This window comes from Pygocentrus nattereri, chromosome 15, assembly GCF_015220715.1.
Source record: "Pygocentrus nattereri isolate fPygNat1 chromosome 15, fPygNat1.pri, whole genome shotgun sequence".
Lineage (NCBI taxonomy): Eukaryota > Metazoa > Chordata > Actinopteri > Characiformes > Serrasalmidae > Pygocentrus > Pygocentrus nattereri.
In genome coordinates this window covers 23,133,953-23,157,958 of record NC_051225.1, presented here as the reverse complement: position 1 = coordinate 23,157,958, position 24,006 = coordinate 23,133,953, and the positions used below count along the sequence as shown (strand labels likewise).

At 40.1% G+C, this 24,006-nt stretch overlaps 1 protein-coding gene across 4 annotated transcripts in view; it reads left to right on the top strand.

The window, feature by feature from the left end:
* Positions 1 to 24,006, top strand: part of slc4a10a (solute carrier family 4 member 10a) — a 51,315-nt gene that overhangs the window by 5,509 nt on the left and 21,800 nt on the right. For 3 of the 4 annotated variants that reach the window (XM_017685245.2, XM_017685244.2, XM_017685247.2), the window contains exon 3: positions 19,149 to 19,230. In XM_017685245.2, coding sequence (XP_017540734.2) covers positions 19,149 to 19,230 — 82 coding nt within the window. Of the gene's footprint in view, positions 1 to 576; positions 847 to 19,148; positions 19,231 to 24,006 lie in introns of those variants that run through there. The other variant, XM_017685246.2, reaches the window with a different exon arrangement.

Sequence of the window (24,006 nt, the reverse complement as noted above, 5' to 3'; positions counted from 1 at the left end):
GGTCAATGGTAGAGCTGGACTAGGGCCAGTATGAACAGATGGGCACACAGGGGAGGGGGGTGCTGCTTTTGTGGCTGTACTGATCTGAGATCTGTAGGAAAGCTTTGGCCTTTTCTTTATCACTCTGTGGCAAGGTTCTCACTCAATTAGACTTAGACATTACTCTTTAAATCAGATCAGCCTGGCCTTAAATGTTAATGTGAATGGGGTTTGCAGACTTTTTCCTGCTAAATTGTCTGTAGCCAATATTTTGTAGGTTCTCAAAGATCAAAGTGTCAAATGCATTTTAAAGTGATAACTGATGGTATTGTGAAGAGGCACAGCATGCTGAAGAAGCATAGTTATTGTTGAGGAGCATTAGTACTACATCTCCTAGAATGCATCATTCTCAGTAATGAGGATGCCGAGACATCAGTAGGCTTTAGCTAGGACACAGAGAGGAGGGAGCTCAGAAATGCATATACCACACACACACAGTTCAGACACTGCTGGCACCAGATTCTCACACACACAGACAGAGCTCGCATCACGGTGTGTGCTCACAGAGCACATGAGCTTAGACAGCAGTCCACGCAGTCAGTGATGTCGATGTTCTAATCTCTCCTCCGATTGGCGGACGGAAGAGTGTCAAAAACACACAGGCTTCGTGGCTGGGTCTCACAGTCGGACTGGCTTGTCATACGGAAAGCTTTGCCGTGGTTTAAAGCTCGGGTCTACTGAGGAGTGCAGAAGACCCTCAGCCGAGCCCCAGCTCTGCCTGGAGCTCAGAAGCCCCCTCCTTTACCTCTTCTCCCCGGAAACAGCATGCAGTGCCGCGTGTCTGAACACAGCAGCTTTAACACCCAGGTAGGACCGAGACCTCTAAAGCTCCACTGAACTTTTTACAGCCACCGAGACACCCTGACCATTAGATCTAGCTGCTGTGTCCTTCAACCGGAGAAAAATAGTGTCTTGTGTTTTGTTTTTATTGAGTGTAAGTTTGTATGCTAAGCTGATGGAAGGGCATTGAAAACATTAGACTGCTCTGTTAGTCTAGCATTGTGTTGTAATTATGTATTAAAACACTCACTAATGCACTGGATAGCAGTTCAGGCATCAGCACAGGTCATACAAATAATGTAGCTGAGCAAAAGGAACAAAGAGCTTTACTCCATATCCTATCCTTCCCTCCCTTTCCTACTGTTTTCCTACTGCCTCTCGCTCTTTCACCTTCTCTCCTCCCTCACACATCACTCTCTGTTCTCTCATGTGCCTCTCTCCTCTTCCTCCCTTCCAACCCCTTTTTCTTCCTTGTCTTCCTGTCTCTCTCTCACTGGGGTGGGGTGAGAGAAGCCGGAGATATGACTGACAGATGGGGTGCTCAGTTCGAGCCCTCAGAGGCTGAGGAGGATGGAACATTTCCAGCTGATTCCACCTTATTGATCTTCAGAGAGAATAAAAGAGAACAAATCACGCCCAGGAGGTTGTGTGTGGGGGAGGCTCGGAGTGAGTGAGTGTTGAGAGAATAGGCTGGATATTATAATGAGCTACATGTATTGTAAGGAGCCATCACTGATCTTACAAGGTCAAAGGAATAGGAGATGCTTTTATTGTTATTTCTATTTGGACATTTTTGTAACAAGATCATATAAATGCAGGCTTGTAAATGACTTGTGCTGATATGGCACTGGCATGTACGCTGCCTAAGGCAGCGCGTCATGATTGAGTGGCAGAATGCGCCGCCGTCGACTCTCTGGAAGGATACTGATGCTGATCCTGCCATTGCCATGGTAACCATGACCATCTGTAGGGATCAGACCCACAGCTCTTCACCAATCACGTGGCTTTGATCCCTCCTACCTCCATCCCTGATAATCCACCCCTTCTCTTGGTTAAGGCTACTGCACGCTCACGGGGTCCAGAAGCACAAAACACTGACACTTTCACACAAACACACACACACATACACACATTCTCTCTCACTGGCACATTTGGGAAGCTCCTGGACAGATGTATGTTGGTGGAAAAGAACGTGACATTATGCACTTTGACCTGAGCTGTGTTTTGTCACATGCTGTGTAAATGTGGTCTCCCTAATGGGTTCCTGTGTTCTAGTATTGTAATTTTGTCCCACATTAAAGGTATCTTTCATATATGGAAATTAGCTACATGTACATGTTACTGTTCCACATGAGATAAATCTACTGAGAATTCTGCTGTACAAAAAATAGGTCACAAAGCATGTGTGTCCTGGAAAGCTGCGGAACAATCTATGTTGCCTCCTAGAGAAGATTCATAGGAACTGGTAGTGTGGTTGTTAGACAGATAAATGTAGGTATTGTTACAGAAATGATGGCTTGTTCAGAGTGACACATAAAATGTACTTGTATCATGCAGGCATCAGTAAAAAAGATATTCACAACCGTATCATATTGTCACTGTCATGACAAAACCTTGTACCAAAAAGGTAGTGTTATAGGAGAACTTTTTTATTTTAATGCGTGTTCATTTAATGAGATTTTATTCCAGATAATTGGACCATTTCTACTGGGCCAGCCATTACCACACAGACCCCTGTGATCTATTCAGAATTATTTGTTTTGCAGCAGTTTGTCCTCCACTACTGTCCCAGATCTTGGTTGAGGTTTGTTGTGATGATATCATAGCGTTGTGTAAATCTCTGTGCAGACGTTGGCTGGCTGACTATATTTTACCGATTACTGCTTGCACTAAGCCTCTGTAATCAGTGCTGACTTAGCTCTGAATGTGAGCTCATTCAGCAGCTATCTCTGCAAGTGGTCAACATCAAACTGTATGCCAAATAAAAATGACAGGGCTGACAGTAACAGGGTTAGTATGCATGCACAGTATTGTAATATTGTAATAAGAATGAATATAAGGTGAAGCAAATTACATTTAAGCCATTTAGCTGCTGTGATTTAAGACTGGCTCTCATTAACGGTCTTGGATGGTGACGACATGCATTTTCAACCATGTACAGACAAAATCAAACTCACAGTATTATAGCAGATGCCTGTGCTTGTCTTATTGTTATATATTATATACTATATTAACAGTTTATAAGTGCATCCATCACTTTGCTCTACTCTTCTTTTCTAAGGGTGATGAATTGACGAAGGTCTCCTTAGATACACACAGAAATGTGTAAGAATTTGTGGTTCAGTGTAGACTTTCTCAGAGACACCTACACTACAATGAATGCTAGGCTGTAAGTCTTACTGTGGAATGTGGAACGGCTCTGAGATGCCTCATTCTTCAGGCTAATGTCTCGTGAGATCCATTCACATTCAGGAGGAGGTGTAAATATTCACATACGGACACACTGAGAGCTACATGTGTTTAAATATGCACTTGGATTTTGTTTTGTTTTATGATTTAAAGGTAATAAAAACATTTGTGAATATTCTCAGAAAATCTGCATTTTAGTCTTGTATTTTTATTTTTCCAACCTGGCTCTCTCATGCATTTGATGAATAGGTGGAGAACACAGGCATGGCTTATATTAATGTTCATTTCTTAGTGGCAAAATTTACATCTGCTCATTTCCCTTTAAGCACTTTCTTGTTTGGATGAGTATCTTTGTGTTAATGTAGATGTACTTTATAGGTAATGTATTTTATTTTTTCATCAGGGAGAGCAATGATAGAAGTCAATGAGTCAAATTGGTAGGGTAAAGATGGAGGGAAGAAAGCAGGAGAGGTCCTTGCAGTGTGCGTCCATTTGTACTTTTTCTTGCTGTGTTCCACTTGCGGCTGGTGGGCGTTTCCATGTTCTTTTTGCCTTGGAAATGAAGGAACTATATTGCCAGAAGGTAGCAATTAGAATAAAATTCTGATTTTTGGTTTTTATGCTTTATAATTTTCACAATGCATTAGTCGTCCTCATAGGTTAGAAAGTTAACTTGCTCAGTCTCGCTGTCACGGTGGCTCCTCCCACTCCTCCATGTGCTTTTCTGTTTACTTTTTATCGTCCATATGCTTCTTTGTTTGGTTTCCTCCCGGTTCTGCTCCTTGTTTCTTGTCTCCACCCTTGATTGTTTCTACCTGTTTTCCACCTGTGTCTTGTGAACCTTCGCCAGCCCTCTTGTATTTAAGTCCTGTGTTTTCCTTAGTCCTAGTGCTGGTCTTTGTTTGATCATGTTTGGTGTGTTGGATTTGTTTGGTGTGTTTCTCTGTTGTATTTATCCTGTGTTTCTCATTATGTCTTTTCCCCAATCTCTTCGTCTTGGCTATTTGAACCTGGACCGTTCTGACCATGACCCTGGATTTGCCCTTAATAAAAGTCGCTTATCTCCGCATATGCGTCCGCCTCCTTGCATCCCGGTTACACTCGCTAGCTTGCTGACTATTTTTAGGCAATCTTAGAGCTCCATATCATTGTATAAAACTAAATATTTTTATTATTAGGCTAGAAATGTACTTCACAGAAGTATGCACATGCAAAAGCTTTAAGCTACGCGAACATGATTTTGCGCGTTGTTTGAGCATTGCAGCAGGGGGCTCTGTAGCAAAGAGCCAAACCTAGTTAAGCTGTATGTATACATGTATGATACACAATTATATTTTCATTTTTATATAAGCTGCACACACTCCTGTGCTGTCAGCATGTTTAGTTCTTGTGGCCTTTAAAAGATTCTTGTCACAGTTGCTATTATTTGTCTTCTGTCGCCCACTTGAAATACCACATTTGTGCATAAGGACTGTGCGGTTGCAGTGTGTTGGCTGGGTGTTGTCATTTGCATTTGCATACTTTTTGGCCTTGTGCTAAATACTGCAAAAAGTCATAGATACAGAAAACAAAAAAAAGTTTCCCCTATTTTTCCTTGGAAAAACTTTTGCTTTATATGCTGTTTGTAGCAAAAGCAGGTCTTATTTGCATAAATGTGAAATTTGCTGAACTTTTTTGTAGCTTGCCATGGCACATTTTGCCACACCACAAAATATCATGCACCACACAATGTGGCAGCGCTGTCCATTGGAATGAATAGGATGCGGTGCGGTGAAAGTTGACGAGTAGTGTGCTGGACAACTTATTAGGCCTGTTAGGTTTTGCCTTTAACAACTATATAGAAGTCCCAATCATTTTCCGTTAACCCATCTCTTATTCAGTTCGTATGTCCATTTTGTCCTATTTATATTGCCTCGTCAGATGCATTAAGGAAGATTCATACTAGTTTATTCTTAAGATCTTGCCGTGTTTACACAGTATGTCTGACAAAAAAACTGTCTAACACATGCCATCTATAAAAGTGTTACCTTTCCTTTCATCCATATTTTCGTCGCTTGAACTCTTGATGCTATTAAAGTGGATAACAATTCTGAGAACTGTCCCAGTACTGCAGATCAGTTTAACCTGTCATGGTTTCCCTATAGGGATTGCTTTGATCAGACTACTTAAATCATAAAGAGTTGGATTATATAGCATTTCACTTCTTCATACCAGTGGGCAGCTAAAATGGATTAAAACAATGACAGATTAAAGACTGATTTTACTGTTTAATCCCCTTTTAATGCAATGTATGTATGCACTGTATGTGTGACAGGAGAGAGAGTAAGAAATTTCTGTAAAATGTGCTATGACATGTAAAAAGAAGGGCAGGAATAGGTCACGCTGTGCTGTGTGCATGCATGTTTATTGTTAGAAATGGGCAATGAAATGCATAGCTATTTCAGCATGAATACACGCACTGGTACTGTGTATTTAGTCTCCGGAACAGTACTTGCTTTACTGAAACATGCATGTGCCACAGCATTTAGCTTGTACACAGTCAGTAGAATGACCCACGGTTAGTCGTTGCATTTTAATTGTTTGTTGCATAAGCAAAACTGACATTTAATGCAATTAAAAAATCTGCATCCATGATAGGAAAAAGTCTATAGCAAGGAAACTGGTACCATATACAGCAATGACCCTGAATGTTTGACCTCTCGGTTTTCTTCAAGGGTAATGAGTGTGAGTGTGTGCGTGCAGGCTGATGAATGTGCGTTCGCTTGTGTGAGTCTGCCTCCATCATAATGCAGCCCTACGGGGTCCTGGTCACATGACACTGAGCAGTGCAGTCTGGGTAGGACAAGTGGGTGCGGGGAGGAAAGGGCAGAAGAAACGGAGGAAGAACAGGAGAGAGAGGGTGATGGGAAAGAAATACCTATAAATCTGGTTAAGGCCAGAGAGACAGAGGGCATACAGCACATAGAGGACCATGACAGAGAGAGAAGGCATATCCTGCATGTTTATTGTGTTTTACTTTTTTCTTTGAAGTGGATTTATATATACTGCTGCTGTCAGAGCAAAACCCCTGTGTATAAAGAAATGGTCTAGAATAACTTGGAAAGAACGGCTGGTTCCATTGACTTGCATTAAAAGTAAAGTGTGTTTTTTTCTTCTCCTGTTAAGTTACCATTTTGGAGAAACAAGGTTTTGTTCCAACAACAGTGATATATAAAGTCATAGTTAATTATACATATCCATTTCAGATCTTTATTTATCTCTTAGAATTAAACAGGTTGTTTTTGTTTATGTGCCTTGTTTAAGTGTAAATGACCTCTGTTGTGATTGGTTACCCTGTAATGTACCTCACTGAGAAACCAGACTGAAACACTCTTTATAACTTCAATGTGTGGGTGGACTAAACTGCTTTTGGCAAAAAGGGGTGGGAATCACTAGCACCTCACAATTCAGGGTATACTATAGGCTGTAGACATTTTTTTTAACATTGACAGATGTGAAAATCTGATGATGAAAATGACATGAAATAAAATAATATTGTTTAACAGCATTTTTGAAAGCTGTTTCACTCAGTTTGAATTCATGGTATTTCTTCACTTTAAATGAATATTACTGTAATAGCCTGTTAGCTGATTAAGGGCTTGAAGGTCAGGTTTCGGGCTTTTGACTTCACATGCACAAAATCTGTGACCAGTTTGCGACAGCAGACATTAGCTGTGTAGTGGAGAGATCCTGCATTTTCTGTCCTGCTTCCTGCCAAAATATATAACATTAAACATGCCTGGCTGTGTGTGAGCCTATTTTCCAATAATGAAAATCCAGAGCCTGTATTATAATGTGATTATGTTTTATGAATTAATTCCGAATGCTGTTTCTTTAGGACAGAAGTGAAGATATATGGACAAAAGGTCAGAAAAGAGAAGGAAAGATAGGAGCAATGTGTGTGTCTGTACATGAGAGAAAGGAGGGAGGCTACAAGGCTTGTCCTTTCGTATATAATGTCACATGTCAAGGTGCAGGTGGGACGCTTCTCATTAATAAAATATTTAAACCTACAGGATGTTCTGAACTTAAGTCAAGAGTTAAGGCTGTATTTGAGTGCAAGTGTAGGTGAATGTGCTCTTGAGTGTTAATTTTAGTGTATTTACTCATCGGCTGTGAACAGCTGTCACCGTTCTTAATAGTAGCATTAGATCAGTGTTTTCAGTGGTCTGTATGTGTGCAGCAGGTGTGCAGCAGACAGTGGCAAAAGGCTCACAGCATATCCATACAGCATTACCTGTGTCCTTCATCTCTCCTCTGCCAGCTATAGATGGAATTAAAGATAAGGTCTCAGTTTGATGATGTCACTCACAGACTGGAAAGAATTTCCCAGGGGTCTTGGGGGACTGTGTTTCCATAGCAATCCAGGATTCTCATTTATGACTGTGTGACAGCCCAAGCACATGCCGCCTCAGCTGATGCACAGACACACATGTGAGATGGCATGCAAAATCGCACTCTTGACACGGTGCCTGAGAATGCCTCACATTTCATGTCTGAGTCCTGCGTTTTAATCCATTTGCCAGTGAATCTAATTCCCTGCTGGTCTTGCAGGGGGGATGTTCCTGAAACGGAGCACAGGTTTTATTTTAGTGGCAATCTGGTTGTGTGTTTGGTCTATATTCGTAGCGTTTATACAAATCAGATGACCCACAGACAAGAGGAGGGACTTTTGAAAAGCTGCTTTTAAAACAACTGGACCCACTGTGAGAAATGTCGGTCAGGGTCACATAAAATGATTTTACATTTAGCGCTTTTTGAACATGGAACTCCTTCACTCTATACCTTTTAGATAAGGATAAATGCAGTGTGAAAATGGTACGGTGTATGTCATGTACTTACCATAAATGCAATATATGTAGGCGAGTTTAGATCTGATACAGTATAAAGAAGAAGTTTGATGCTATTTATGGTAGAATTAACAAGGTTAGTGACCCAGTGTTTCATGTTTACTCTTAGAATCTAGTCTAATTCCATTTCTTTACTTAAAATGGCAATAAAAGAGGACTTACACAGTATTGTAAACCATAAACAGACAGAAAGCATATTTCCATAAAGGAAAAGAAATTAGATATATTGTAGTTAATAGTCAGGATACCATGTGTAAAGCACTCAAAATACACTGCTCAAAAAAATAAAGGGAACACTTAAACAACACAATATAACTCCATGTAAATCAAACTTCTGTGAAATCAAACTGTCCACTTAGGAAGCAACACTGACAATCAATTTCACATGCTGTTGTGCAAATGGAATAGACAACAGGTGGAAATTATTGGCAATTAGAAAGACACACTCAATAAAGCAGTGGTTCTGCAGGTGGGGACCACAGACCACTTCTCAGTACCTTTCTGCTTTCTGGCTGATGTTTTGGTCACTTTTGAATGTTGGTGGTGCTTTCACACTCGTGGTAGCATGAGACGGACTCTACAACCCACACAAATGGCTCAGGTAGTGCAGCACATCCAGGATGGCACATCAATGCGAGCTGTGGCAAGAAGGTTTGCTGTGTCTGTCAGCGTAGTGTCCAGAGGCTGGAGGCGCTACCAGGAGATAGGCCAGTACACCAGGAGACGTGGAGGAGGCCGTAGGAGGGCAACAACCCAGCAGCAGGACCGCTACCTCCGCCTTTGTGACAGACGTGACAGAGTCTGGAGACGCCGTGGAGAGCGATCTGCTGCTTGCAACATTCTTCAGCATGACCGGTTTGGCAGTGGGTCAGTAATGGTGTGGGGTGGCATTTCTTTGGAGGGCTGCACAGCCGTCCATGTGCTCGCCAGAGGTAGCCTGACTGCCAGTAGGTGAGATCCTCAGACCCCTTGTGAGACCATATGCCTGTGCGGTTGGCCCTGGGTTCCTCCTAATGCAGGACAATGCTTGACCTCATGTGGCTGGAGTGTGTCATCAGTTCCTGCAAGATGAAGGCATTGGAGCTATGGACTGGCCCGCCCGTTCCCCAGACCTGAATCAGATTGAGCACATCTGGGACTTCATGTCTCGCTCCATCCACCAACGCCATGTTGCACCACAGACTGTCCAGGAGTTGGCGGATGCTTTAGTCCAGGTCTGGGAGGAGATCCCTCAGGAGACCATCCGCCACCTCATCAGGAGCATGCTCAGGCGTTGTAGGGAGGTCATACAGGCACGTGGAGGCCACACACAATACTGAGCCTCATTTTGACTTGTTTTAAGGACATTACATCAAAGTTGGATCAGCCTGTCGTGTGTTTTTCCACTTTAATTTTGTGTGTGACTCCAAATCCAGGCCTCCATTGGTTAATAAATTTGATTTCCATTGATGATTTTTGTGTGATTTTGTTGTCAGCACATTCAACTTTGTACAGAACAAAGTATTCAATGAGAATATTTCATTCATTCAGATCTAGGATGTGTTATTTGAGTGTTCCCATTATTTATTTGAGCAGTGTATAATAAACAACTGCATTGTATTATTATTGTATTAATATCAAAGGAGGCCATCCTTCAGTTTTCTCATATCCAGTCAAAACATTAAGTTCAAGTTATTTATTTTTTTAGGAGATGTTTCTGCAAGTGTTTCTGGAATCCAGTTGCATAAGGAGGTGTCAGTCAAAGGTAAATTAACCAAAAACAAGAGTTTCTGAGACTCAGTTAAAGGGAAAACTATAGAGAGAATTGGACTTTAACAGTGCAAGACCTGGTAGAACATTAAAATGGTTCCCTTCAGATAAACAGCTCAAGTCCTATTCTTGCTTCTGATTTGAAAATATCCACAAGAATTTCTGTCCATCCTTCCACTGGGAGAAGACAGGGTCTGAAAGGGTTTTTACCTGCCACATAGCCATTACTGATAAAAATGACAGGCTAAAAACAAGAACATTTGCAAATTAAACACTTTGCACTTTCACTCTGGACTCCAGACCTCAACATTATTTAATGTGTATGGGATTACTTGGATTATGAGAAGCAGAAAATTCAACCAACCAAGACTGAGCTACAAAAATATCCCTGCTAGTCTGGTCACAGTAATTAAATTTTCCTTAACCATAATTAATTGTCATATAAATTTATAAATTTATAAATATAAATAACTATGATTAAAAGTTTGCTCTTTTTTGTTTATTGGATGCAACTTTTAAAGTACAAGCTTAAGGTCACCAAATTTGCTGATTAGATGTCTTGCGTCTTGCTGTCAATATGTAATAACTCCCAAGTGATTATACAGCTAGAGCTCAAACGTTGTCCCCTACTGTCCCCTAAAGGTGTTATTACCAAACGTCAAATAAACAAACATTACTCACTGCCACCCTCTAAAAGTGTGATAGCACCAGTTTGATGACATGTCTCCACATGTCTGATTGTTAAATCTAACAACTGTGGACAATAATTGGAATCAGCTCAAATAATTGCAATCAGGCAGTTATTTAATAACTGTGACAGGAGTAATCCCTGCAGATTGCTTTGTAAAACTGAATGCAAGTCTCCAAAAAATAATGGAAGCTGTAATGAAGGTAAAGAGGGGACACAGTAAATACTAGAAAAAAATATGTTTAGTTATTGAGGCCTTTGTGTAATTTCATGCTAAAATATTTGTTGATAAATCTGAATAATTCGACTTTGAAATTAAATTAAATAAATGAAGTGTGGTCTTTGACTTTTACACAGTACTGTATATCACGCTAAAATTAAAAAAAACTTAAACTGAATATGAGTATCAGCATGTGTCAGTAGCAACATATTGCATGCTGTTCCCAATAGCCAAGCAACTTTTCTGTTCTCAGTTCTGTCTGATCTTCTATGGTATTCCACCTGTGATAGCAGCTTTGCTCCCTCACATGGACATGAGTGGTTGTGATGTTCCACCATATTGTGATCCACAATATGTACCTCTGTACATCCTCACTTAAAACATACTTGTCATCCCACTTACAAGACTACCATGAAAAGATTCAACCTTTTTATATGTGCACAGCCTTTTATCATCCACATACACTCTCTTCTTCATAAAGAGAGGAGAGAGAGGCCTGAAAACAATGCATGAATGACATGTTTCATGCCACTGGGCCTTAATCCCTCTTTGGATTATGGGATTCAGATTATAGCATGTAAACATTTCATCTAACAAGAATATTCAAAGCCAGTTTAGGGCAAATGCACCACAGGCCAGTGAATTAGTGCTTACTAGAAAAGAAGCAGTGACTCATGTTCTTGGAAGAACTTTTAATTAACTTTTGTTGTAGGGCAGATTTAATTTACCAGTTGGGTTGTTGAATTTGCAAGTGAAGTTTGCAGATAGGTAGGTAGAAACTTGGGTCAAGACATTTTGTGCTGGTCCCTAAAAGATAACATTACTGGCTATATTGCTAGAGGTGGAAAGTAACATATTACATTTACTCTTGTTATAGTACTTGAGTACATTAAAGATAGTACTTTTATACTTTATAGTACTTTTACCAATAGCTTTCTCTCTAACCTATTGGTAACTAGCAAAGATACTTTGTCTAGATAGACAAAGTACTTCTTGTAAGTTGCTCTGGATGAGAGAATCTGCCAAATGCTGTAAATGTAAATTTCTAGTAAAGTATTTTTACTTCACCACTTTAATTTTTTATAATGTTGCAGAGTAAAATTAAGAGTACAATTCAGTAGATAAACCAGTTAGAGGAAAGCATGGTTAAATTTAAAAGACTCCATTCTGAAAGGCAATCAAAACAGAGCAGTTCACAAAAACACTTAACGATGAGTTCAGAAACGTGAAGTTAGTAGAGGGAAAAAGAGGAGAACGTTACTGGCACATGCCAGGAACATACTTTACCATCATCTTCTCCTTGAGCAAAGAGTGCTGTTTACTATTTCTTCTTTTATAATCTTCTTTTTTTTTGAGTTACCCATATAAAACACAGTCTTGTCACAGTTTTGGAGGTATATGGCTGTATAAAAATGTTACATGTTAAGTTTCCCATAAATAATTCTGGTGAGCTCATGTTTGTTTTCACTTTCTGTTTTTTTTTCTTAAGATTTACTGGCCTAAACAGTAATCTCATTAGAATTAATGTGATGGAAAATGAGCAGGTTTACTGATATATGGAAATTCTTTTGAGCCAAGACATCAAAGGGCCAATCATCAGAATTAAAAAACTATTGAGCAGTAATAATCATTCAGTCTTGTTGTCAAAAATACTTTTCAATTTGCCACAGCTGGAATGTAACTTAAAAATTGATCAGCAAAGATACCTTTACCCCTCAAACTCACTTTACAAGTGATAATTACATCGTCAGAAACTATGTATTCCGGCTCATCACAGAGTGCAGCCTGACTCTACAATCTCTCTTTCTCGCTGTCTCTCTGGACTCTCTCTGACTGCATTTGTGTTTGTTTGAGTCTTTATCTGTGTGAGAGGCTATTGAGCTACTTAACTGTCAAATAAAATAAAAAAATCTTTACCAGAGAAATATAAATCAGTTAAAAAAAAAACGTTTTGAATGTAATGTTTACATTTCATGTTCATCTAACCATGAAGTGCAGGTAGTTAAGTCAAACCTTGTGCGAAACATACTGTGATCAGTCTCTGTGAGGGTCTCAAAACATTTTTTCTCATGTAATATCATTGACTGTAGTTTTGTTTGTACAGATTTTTTTCCAGTGATGTAGCCAAGTCAGCTATAGTATAGTATTATGCAAAAAAGTCATTTCTCCAGTAGTTCCCAATTAAGAACTTAATTACTCTTACTTGTGTATCTTTTATTAGTACATTTACTTGTACTTATGTAAATTATCACTGTAGAAACAGTAGTTAGGTAGTTAGGGTGTAATCAGATAGTGACATGTTCATGTCATATTACACACTAAAACTGAAAGCTGAAGTACAAGTATGTGTGTTATTATGGTCTGTTTTCCTTGCAAGAAACTAAAACAACGTCATCTGTGTTCTGGGGACAACTTGCGATAGACCACACTCGTTGCTGTGGTGACTGTCTGGAAATGTTAGTTTCATGGAGGCTGGCGCTTATTTTGGGATGTCTCCTCTCTGCTTCTGGAGAGGAAAGGCAGGGTTCACATTGCAGATGCCTTTTCTGATTATCCAGCCAGAAAAAACACAGCAGCACATCAAGTGAGATTAAGTCAGAGTGTCAGATGTACAGAGTGCAGCCGTGCGTGTTTAATATGTGATGGTTTGTGTTTAGAATAGTGGGTAGTTTGTATGGATTATACGTTAGGCTGAAGGGCAATGAAGTGTGTATATTGTCACTTTCCACATTTGAAGGCCTTACATGTTATGTTAACTACCAACATAATCAGGAGCTGTCAGTGAAAGTACATTTTGATTTCCAATGAGTAGGACAAAATCTCATGTGAAAAAACTTAATTGTAGCCCTTTGAAAGTCCTATATGAAAAAGATTGGCTTCAGTCAGCTGTTAGAAAACAGTGGTAGCAGCTCTTTATCAGAACTTACTGAAAAAGTGACTACAAAACTGCAACAATAAGATAAGTATATGTGAATCACAGTTAGCTTAGTGCTAACCAGGGATAGATTAGTGACCAGGCTAGTGTCCAGTGAAGGGGCCTCAGGGAATTTCAGATGCTTGCAACATTTACATCTCCTGCAGATGTAAAAATCAGGTGAATCAGTAGCCACTGAATGCAAACAAATGTTATATTATTGACAAATGAAATGTTGTGGTTACTACTGATACGAGATGTTTTAGACTGTGTATTAGTAGTTTTAGTGTTTAGAAAGTCTTGAAACAATGTCATGTTGACATAATAGAATATTGACAAATGTGCCAAATGTTTGTTGCTGAAAGTGCATATAAACTCAAATGTTTATGTTGTTGTATCATCTCATATTGAAAAAATTTAGTCATTGAACACCCCCAGTTAAATTACGTTATGTTGATTTTCTAAGTGAAAATAAGTTAACATACCCACTACAGAGAACACATTGAATGGCTTTTTTGCACTTTCCTGCACATTTTACTGCAGTCCTATTTATTTGCTGAGTTTATACTGAAAAAAAAGAACATAAAATGTTCCATACATTTTGCACAGATGTCACGATTTGCCCCTCCCAGTCCTGTACGTGTTTGTGTTTTGGTATAGTTCACGTGCTTCTTTGTTTTGGTATCCGTAGTCCTACCCCTCGTTTCGTGGCTCTGTCCCTGATTGTCTCCACCTGTTTTCCACCTCGTTTTCCATGTGTATTTAAGCCCTGTGTTTGCCCCTTGTGTTTGCTGGTCTTTGTTGCTGTTTGAATTGTTCTCTGAACTGTTTGCATTGTTGGTTGTTGGTTATTCTGGTTACTGTGTGTTTGAATCTGCTTATTGTTTATTGTTGGTCTGTCATGTCTGCCCCCCATTCTATCCGTGTTGGCTTCATGACCATGGACTGTCTCGACCCTGATTTTGGATTTGCCCCTAATAAATCTCCCTTATCTCCACATATGCATTCACCTCTTTGCTCCCTGTCACAACAGACCATGTTTTACTTTTACCTTACATGTTAAATTCAGCATATTAACAGTAATTGTGTATTGAAGTGCTCTCTGTAGAAGATTTGTTGATTTATCTGTTTACATGGACAAAACATGGGGTGCCAAGTCTTTTGCAGACTTTGTTTTAACATCTATAGCCCAAATATTAAGGTGTAGCTTAACAGCGCTGTTGCGTCAGTAGAGGTCTATAAAGATGTGTAATAGAGTTTGAAATACTGCAAGTCAGGGGCAGTCATGGGCTGGAGGTTAGGGAACCAGCTCTGTGACCGGAAAGTCACTGGTTCGATCCCCAGAGCCGACAGCACGTGATTGAGGTGCCCTTGAGCAAGACACCCAACCCCAATTGCTCCCTGGGCGCTGCAGATAGGGCTGCCCACCACTCTGGGCAAGTGTGCTTATTGCTCCCTAGTGCGTGGGTTCACTAGTCTGTATGTGAAGTTTCACTTCACGGAAGGGTTAAATGGGGAGGTGAAATTTCCCTATTGTGGGACTAATAAGGGTAATTTAATTTAAAGTTCTCACTGCATAGATTATACTTTGAGTTTGAGGTCACGGTCTCGGCACCATCTGTCTTAATGTATTATAAGCATGGGAGTTAATAAAGTGACCTTGAGTCTTTGACCCTGACAAAACCTTTTGACCTCTGTGGTTTTGTGTTTCACTTGGAAAACAAAACTGGCATACTTACTATAGCTTGCATAATGTGATGTTCCTGCCATAGAACTTTGAATGACACTAGAATGCCTTGATAATGCAACCTTCATTATCAAGTTAGTTTAGTGTTTTATAAAGTTGTTTTTATGCTAAATAATATAATTAAAACTAATAATTAAATTACAGCAAATTTGATCCAATTTAGAGAGGGCTACAAAGTGATTATAAAACAATTATCGATGCGTCTTTTTCTATACAGGATTTTTTTTCACTGTGACAATTTTGTACTTTTAAAGCAAAGTTTTTGTAATGATCCGTAATGAATTTACTTCCAATATCTTGTATTAGTAAAACAAATGGAAGTGATGTGGCAAGTGAACTGGAAGACCTCTGGGGAGTCACATGACTTCTGACTCTCTCATGGTCCTATCACTGCTCACATTCACCTGAATTCTAATGTGTACCACCTGCGTGTGTAGTTCATAAGCACGGGCTTCAGTTAAGTTTAATTACGAGGTATTGTTTCTCTGTAAACTACTTCGCATTCATTCCTGTGGTTTTTATCCTGTTTTTTGACCATTTGCTTCATTTTTTGACTCTGCCTTTGGCCCAGTCCCTTTGTACTTTTGAATAACTGCTTTGATTTGTATTTTGATGACTTTTGCCTGCGTTTACGACTACGTCTTTTGCCTTGCCCTTTGGTGGTTGTTTACCAAGTGTTGTGCTCACCAGAACACTTCTGTTGTGTTTTCTGGATTTGACCCACGACTGTTATTTGACTATATTTTTGGACTGTGATTCTAAAAGTAAAGCTGCTATTGTCTTTTTTATCCGCGAGTGTCTGGTTTCTGTTGATTTGCCACAGATATGTTAAATCTGCAGTGAGAAACTGTCAAACACTAAAAAGTTGTGACGATGTCAGTTTCTCTTTTGAATTCTTTCTTTCCACCTTAAATGGTGCCATATTTACATTCTGTCATTTAAAATGGAAGGGGAAAATTGAACAAGAAGCTGCATGATGAATAAAAATCAACTTCAGCCTCATAAAGCAGTCTAATGTTGAGAGACATTTTACAAGAAACTATTCAACTTCTGAGGAGAATTTTTCTGTCAGAAAGCGACTATAGCTGAAGCTTAAAGCAGAACAAAGTAAGTCCGTGTTTTTGTTCAACATTTGATTATTTTTAACCTATACTAGGACATCAGGACATACTGAGACATCCATCCATTTTCTAAGCCGCTTCTCGTCAGGGTCGCAGGGGGGTGCTAGAGCCTCTCCCAGCAGTCTTCGGGCAGAAGGCAGGACACACCCTGGACAGGTCGCCAGTCCATCGCAGGGCAGACAGACAGACACTCACACCTAGGGGCAATGTAGCATGTCCAATTGGCCTGACTGCATGTCTTTGGACTGTGGGAGGAAACCGGAGAACCCGGAGGAAACCCACGCAGACACAGGGAGAACATGCAAACTCCACACAGAGAGGACCCCGGTCACCTGGCCAGGGAATCGAACCCAGGCCCTCCTTGCTGTGAGGCGACAGTGCTACCCACCACGCCACCATGCCGCCCATACTGAGACATATTGGACAGTAAATGTTGTGGCTCCCAAGGTGGTTTGATTTTTTGAGCATGTTCTACGGAGTGATGAATGACATGTCACTATCCGACAGTTTGATGGACAAATCTTGTTGGATTCCATGAGAATGCTATCTACTGGAATGCATATTGCCAGTAAAATTTGGTGGAAGAGGAATAACAGTCTGTGGACGTTTTTCAAGGGTAGTGTTAATGCTATTGTATACAAAGACATTTTAGGCAATTTTATGTTTCTGGTGTTTATGTTTACAGTCTGGGGAATGCCCCTTTCCTTTGTGCACAAAGCAAAGTCCATGAAAACATGGTTTTCCAGGTTTGGTGTGGAGGAACTCCAGTGGCCTATACAGAGCCTTGACCTGAGCCAGTCCTTCTTATCCAATATGAGTGCCTGACCTCACATGTGCTCTTTTGACTGAATGGGCACAAATTACCAAGGACGTACTATAAAATCTTGGAAAACCTTCCCAGTAGGCCTGTCACGATAACAAAATTTTCAGAACGATATATTGTCCCAGAAATTATTGCGATAAACGATAATATTGTCATTTTAAAGTGTCATTATAGACTTTTTTCTTGCTTCTGGGCTCCTCAAAGGAGCTTTAAGACAATGTGCCACAATAATAATATAGTAGCATAATAATACAATTACACCATTTTAACGTGAAATGAACTTTTTTATTATTAAGAACAGACATTTGGCTTTCAATATGAAAATATTTTAATATCCCAAATAAATAAAACAAATAAAATACAACCACACTTGGGCTCTGTGGATTCTGAGAAAACTGCACAAAATATTAAACAGACATTTATAACAAAATAAACTCAAACTTTAACAAAAAGTGCAAAAGAATGGCATTGCAACATTAAGTAACAACATTAAAGTAACATTTACATTAATTCAACTTTTTAAAACTCTGAACATAACACAAAGGTACTTGGAGTCTCTCTTATCTGATCATATATGTATATGCTATAAATCACAGTGATACGAATCACAAATTCACATAAAGTTTATAAATGTTTGCTTTTCGACCTTATTTAACGGCAGCATCTCTTTGGCGATATAGCGAGTTACACTATCTGTGAGTGTGCGCCATTTTGCGCTATCGCGTTTGTATTTACACTGCCGAGCAAAGGCATCCGTAATAGCCACCTGACGGGAAGACCCCTCTCCAGCTGAACTTTTTGTTTTCAGCTCGGAAAACTGGGCTGGATGGTTGTGCTTTAAATGTGACCTCAGGTTAGTTGTATTGGCAGCTTTCGTTGACACCGTTTTGAAACAAAGTCGTCATACCGGCTCATTGACATTGATGGGTTCTCCACGCTCATTTGGCTTAAAGTCAAAATACTCCCACACCGGAGCTGTGGAATGTGGCTTTGAAAAGTCCATCTGGACTGGACGACTCTAAACGTTCTTGCTGGAGCTGTTTAGTTTTAAGAAAGTCCTATTAGCCTCGAATACGTTCGCGAGCTAACACATCACCTGTGTGTGTGGAGGCACTGTTATTGACGCATGCGCTCTCCGTGTACTGCACTCATTTCCTAACCGGTACATGTCGCGCTCTCATCGCAGATTCGTCTTCCCTTCCCAAATTAGTGTTAAGGGGGGGGGGGGGCGAGAGAGCAGCACTGCGTGACTTTCTGAAATCTAACGTAGTTGCGGTTTATTCTCATGTAAACAAATTTGCGCGAAAACCCAATGGCCAATTATCGACATCGGCAAATATGATCGCGGTTAAAAAAATTATCGTACGATAAGTCGATAATGTAATTATCGCGACAGGCCTACTTCCCAGAAGAGGGGAGCCCTTTGTTAATGCAAAAGGTCAGGAGGAGGACACCTTATAATTGCCCATGGTTTTAGAAAGAGATGTCCAACAAGCTCATAAGGTGTTACGGTCAGCTGTCCACATACTTATGGCGATATAGTGTGTACACATAATAATGTATGATTTGTGTGAAAATTGAGTTTAAAGTTGTAAAAGTATACACTCTACATTTTGCATTTGCATGACTGTCATGTGACACCATCTGTGCAAGTTTTGTGTTTGTAAGTATATGAGCTGTGGCTCTGGTATTTGTGTTTCTGTGTTTGTGTGTTTGTGTGTTTACCTGTAATCATTTTATCTCTCATCATTGTGTACATTCTTGTGCAGAGAAACGATGAGGAGGCGGTGTTGGACAGAGGTGGCACCCGCTCCATGCTCAACACCAACTTTGAGAAAGAGGAGTTGGAAGGTACAGAAAATGTGTCTTTCTGATGTTCATTCTTAAACATTGAAATTGTTTCATTAATACTGCTTTAATTGTGCACGTGTACACCTGAAACAACAAATTCACCTTCTCCCAAAACTATCATAAAGGCCTCATTAACAGCTAGCTACTTATTTTAATATGTTTCATCCCAAGTTCATCCAGTACATTGCTATACTCTTAAGTTCTGTCTGACAGAGGTTGAAATAAATGTGAGTAGATCCTGATGTCAGTTATGCTGCGTCCTAAGGAAATATTCCATTTTGAGAACAGTCTAATCTTGGCTCACACACAGCCAGAGGTCTTCACATAATTTCTCTGATTCCAAAACCTTATCCTTAGTTGTCCTCATCAGAGTGAGGAGTATCTGGATTGCATACAGTTTATGATGCCTCTGATGATTTTCTGTGTCTTCTTGAAGTATCAGTCCAGTTCTCATGTGCATAATGAACAGTCTGCTATTGAGGCTGCCTTGTTGTAATTACAGGCGACTCATGTCCAACAGTACCATAGGGGCACATTGGCACCCAAACACACATACACACGTGGACAAAATTGTTGGTACCCCTCGATTAATGAAAGAAAAACCCACAATACTAACAAAAATAACTTTAATTTGACAAAAGTAATAATAAATAAAAATTCTATGAAAATGAACAAATGAAAGTCAGATATTGCTTTTCAAACATGCTTCAACAGAATTATTTTAAAAAATAAACTCATGAAACAGGCCTGGACAGAAATGATGGTACCCCTGAAAAATGTGACCAAACGGACACGTTAAATCAAGGTGTGTTCACTAATTAGCATCACAGGTGTCTACAATCTTGTAATCAGTCAGTGGGCCTATATATAGGTAGAGCTACAGGTAGTCACTGTACTGTTTGGTGACAAGGTGTGTACCACACTCAATATGGACCAGAGGAAGCAAAGGAATGAGTTGTCTCAGGACATTAGAAAGAAAATTATAGACAAGCATGTTAAAGGTAAAGGTTATAAGACCATCTCCAAGCAGCTTGATGTTCCTGTGACTACAGTTGCATATATTATTCAGAAATTTAAGATCCATGGGACTGTAGCCAACCTCCCTGGACGTGGAGGAAAATTGATGACAAATCAAAAAGACGGATAATACGAATGGTAACAAAAGAGCCAAGAACAACTTCTAAAGAGATTAAAGGTGAACTTCAAGCTCAAGGAACATCAGTGTCAGATCGTACCATCCATCGATGTTTGAGCCAAAGTGGACTTAATGGGAGACGACCAAGTAGGACACCATTGTTGAAAACAAAACATAAAAAAGCCAGACTGGAATTTGCCAAACTACATGTTGACAAGCCACAAAGCTTCTGGGAGAATGTCCTATGGACAGATGAGACAAAAATGGAACTTTTTGGCAAGGCACATCAGCTCTATGTTCATAGACGGGAAAATGAAGCATATCAAGAAAAGAACACTGTCCCTACTGTGAAACATGGAGGAGGCTCTGTTATGTTCTGGGGCTGCTTTGCTGCATCTGGCACAGGGTGTCATGAATCTGTACAGGGTACAATGAAATCTCAAGACTATCAAGGAATTCTAGAGAGAAATGTGCTGCCTAGTGTCAGAAAGCTTGGTCTCAGTCGCAGGTCATGGGTCTTGCAACAGGATAATGACCCAAAACACACATCTAAAAACACCCAAGAATGGCTAAGAGGAAAAAACTGGACTATTCTGAAGTGGCCTTCTATGAGCCCTGACCTAAATCCTATTGAGCATCTTTGGAAGGAGCTGAAACATGCCGTCTGGAAAAGGCACCCTTCAAACCTGAGACAACTGGAGCAGTTTGCTCATGAGGAGTGGGCCAAAATACCTGCTGAGAGGTGCAGAAGTCTCACTGACAGATACAGGAATCGTTTGATTGCAGTGATTGCCTCAAAAGGTTGTGCAACAAAATATTAAATTAAGGGTACCATCATTTCTGTCCAGGCCTATTTCATGAGTTTATTTTTTTAAATAATTCTGTTGAAGCATGGTTGAAAAGCAATATCTGACTTTCATTTGTTTATTTTCATAGAATTTTTATTTATTATTACTTTTGTCAAATTAAAGTTATTCTTGTTACTATTGTGGGTTTTTCTTTCATTAATTGAGGGGTACCAACAATTTTGTCCACGTGTGTAAACATTCAGAAACAAACACGCACACAGCCTGTACTGTGGTCAAAGAGAGGTGATGTAGGTAATTGCAAGTGTGTGTGTGTGCAAGCATGTGTGTTGCAGAGCCCCTAAAGGCCTTAAAACTTCTATTGTAATGTCAAATTTCAATCTGTGGAAGCGCTGTAGAAAGAACATATTCATAAACACAAAAATCACAAAAATGGCTGCAACAAGGTGTGTCTGTGGGGGGGGGGTGGCCGTATGGATATAATTCGTATTGATTATGGCCTTGCTGAGAACCAGTGGCCAGTGTTTTGCTGACATTTTGTATCCATTCGGAGTGTTAATATGTAGTAGATACAGCATTCAAAGAGGCTGTCATATATTTCCAGGGGCATCTGACAGTCTCACTTTAAATAATCTCAGGACTGTTGAAAGCTTCCATATCAGCCGTGTCTGTTCTGCCATGACTTCCAACTCTATATGTATATATAGGTGTGGGACTAATTTATATCACTGCAGAATATATTACAGCAGTATTTAGACAAGAGGCAAAAGTAGTGGGCAATATCCACATAGTCACAGATAACGCACTGCAAGACATGCTTATATTAGCTTAGTCAATCATCTCTTACTACTTCCTCATCTCCTGCTGTGTGATCATCCATCCATCCATCCATTTTCTAAGCTACTTCTCCCTCAGGGTCGCGGGGGGTTCTGGAGCCTATCCCAGCGGTCATCGGGTGGAAGGCAGGATACACCCTGGACAGGTCACCAGTCCATGCATAAGGAATAGCTGTTCTCTTGGTGTACTGATAGCCTTTACCTTAGGATTAAGCTTTAGCATTGAGCGTTTGTCTCCTGTAGCATCACATACAGACAAAGCTGTGCTCTAGGGCCTGGTCCTACCACAAAACCAAGAATCTGCAGCTTAGCAACTGCCACCAATCCTATAAATGACTAATATTTACTATTAATTCCTGCACATTGAACCGTTTAACTGTTAAGTACAAGTGTAAGCACCCCCATGGACCACCACAGAGTAGGTACTATTTGGGTGGTGGATCATTCTCAGCACTGCAGTAATACTGATGTGGTGGTGATGTGTTAGTGTGTGTTGTGCTGGTCTGAGTGGACCAGACACAGCAGTGCTGCTGGAGTTTTTAAACACCTCAGTGTCACTGCTGGACTGAGAATAATCCACCAACCAAAAATACCCAGCCAACAGTGTCCTGTGGGCAGCGTCCTGTGACCACTGAAGAAAGACTAGAGGATGACCAGCACAGGTGTGCAGCAGCAGATGAGCTATAGTCTCTGACTTTACATCTACAAGGTGAACTGGCAAGGTAGGAGTGTCTAATAGAGTGGACATTGAGTGGACACAGTGTTTAAACACTCCAGCAGCACTGCTGTGTCTGATCCACTCAAACCAGCACAACACACACTAATACCCCAGCACCACATCAGTGTTACTGCAGTGCTGGGAATGATCCACCACCCAAATTGTACCTGCTCTGTGAGGGTCCATGGGGGTCCTGAAAACTGAAGAATGGGATAAAAGTGGGCAAAGAAACAGATGGACTACAGTCTGTAATTGTAGAACTATAAAGTGCACCTATATAGTAAGTGGAGCTGATAAAATGGGCAATGAGTGTAAAAACAAGGAGGTGGTCATAATGTTATGTCTGATCGGTGTATGGGGCATACGAGACATTTAACTTCAGACGTTTTGACCTGAAACAACATTTAGCACCATTTTTTGCTGACCTAAAAAAGCTGCTGCTTGCATATGTGTACCACAGGTTTATCTATATCTTGGCATTCTGTTTTTCACTATTTTGCACAATAAAATTTTCAGCTGACCTCAGTTGTTAAATATGGTTCTTCACAAAAGGATAGGGGCATTCCTGAATGATAAGCTGCTGTTAGCTTACAAAAATAGTTTTTTATGTAGGTAAATGCCATTCATTCAGTTTTAGTATGTTTTACAGAACACCACATTTACCAATAAAATATTTAAAAAGTGGTATTGTATAAATATCAATATCATTAATAAAATGAAAAACATTTATAGGGGCTAATTGAGTAGTAAGATTAGATAGCGCTAGCTTGAGTATTGGTACTCGATACCTCTACAGGATATGGCATCGGTATCAGAATGGAAAAAGTGGTTTGGTGTGCTGCAATTAAACTTCACTAATTGGGCTAATTATGTTGCAATGACAGTTGGTCTGTATTCTTTAAGTACTGATCAAATCCACAATACGCTAAGAAAAGCATTTGCCTTACAATGCAGGTGCAACACCACAACTTCCAGCTAGTACATGTGGCTTCAACCTTGATTCTAACCTAGGTCTAGTACTTCCTACATTAAAGTGAGTGCCGATCAAAGATGGAGGATTGTTTTTTTCATGCGTCCACAAAAACGCCCACACCACAGTAGCATTAGAGCCACTATGTATGGCCACTGGTTCTCAGTGTGAGTGCCTGAGGCCATCGTCAGTACGGATTACATCCATACACTCTCCCCACAGACACACCTTGTCAACCTGCATCTTTCAGACAGACTCAATAGTGTTAGAGTCAGGCATGAGTGCTACAGGGCTCAAAGAGAGAAGCTGAA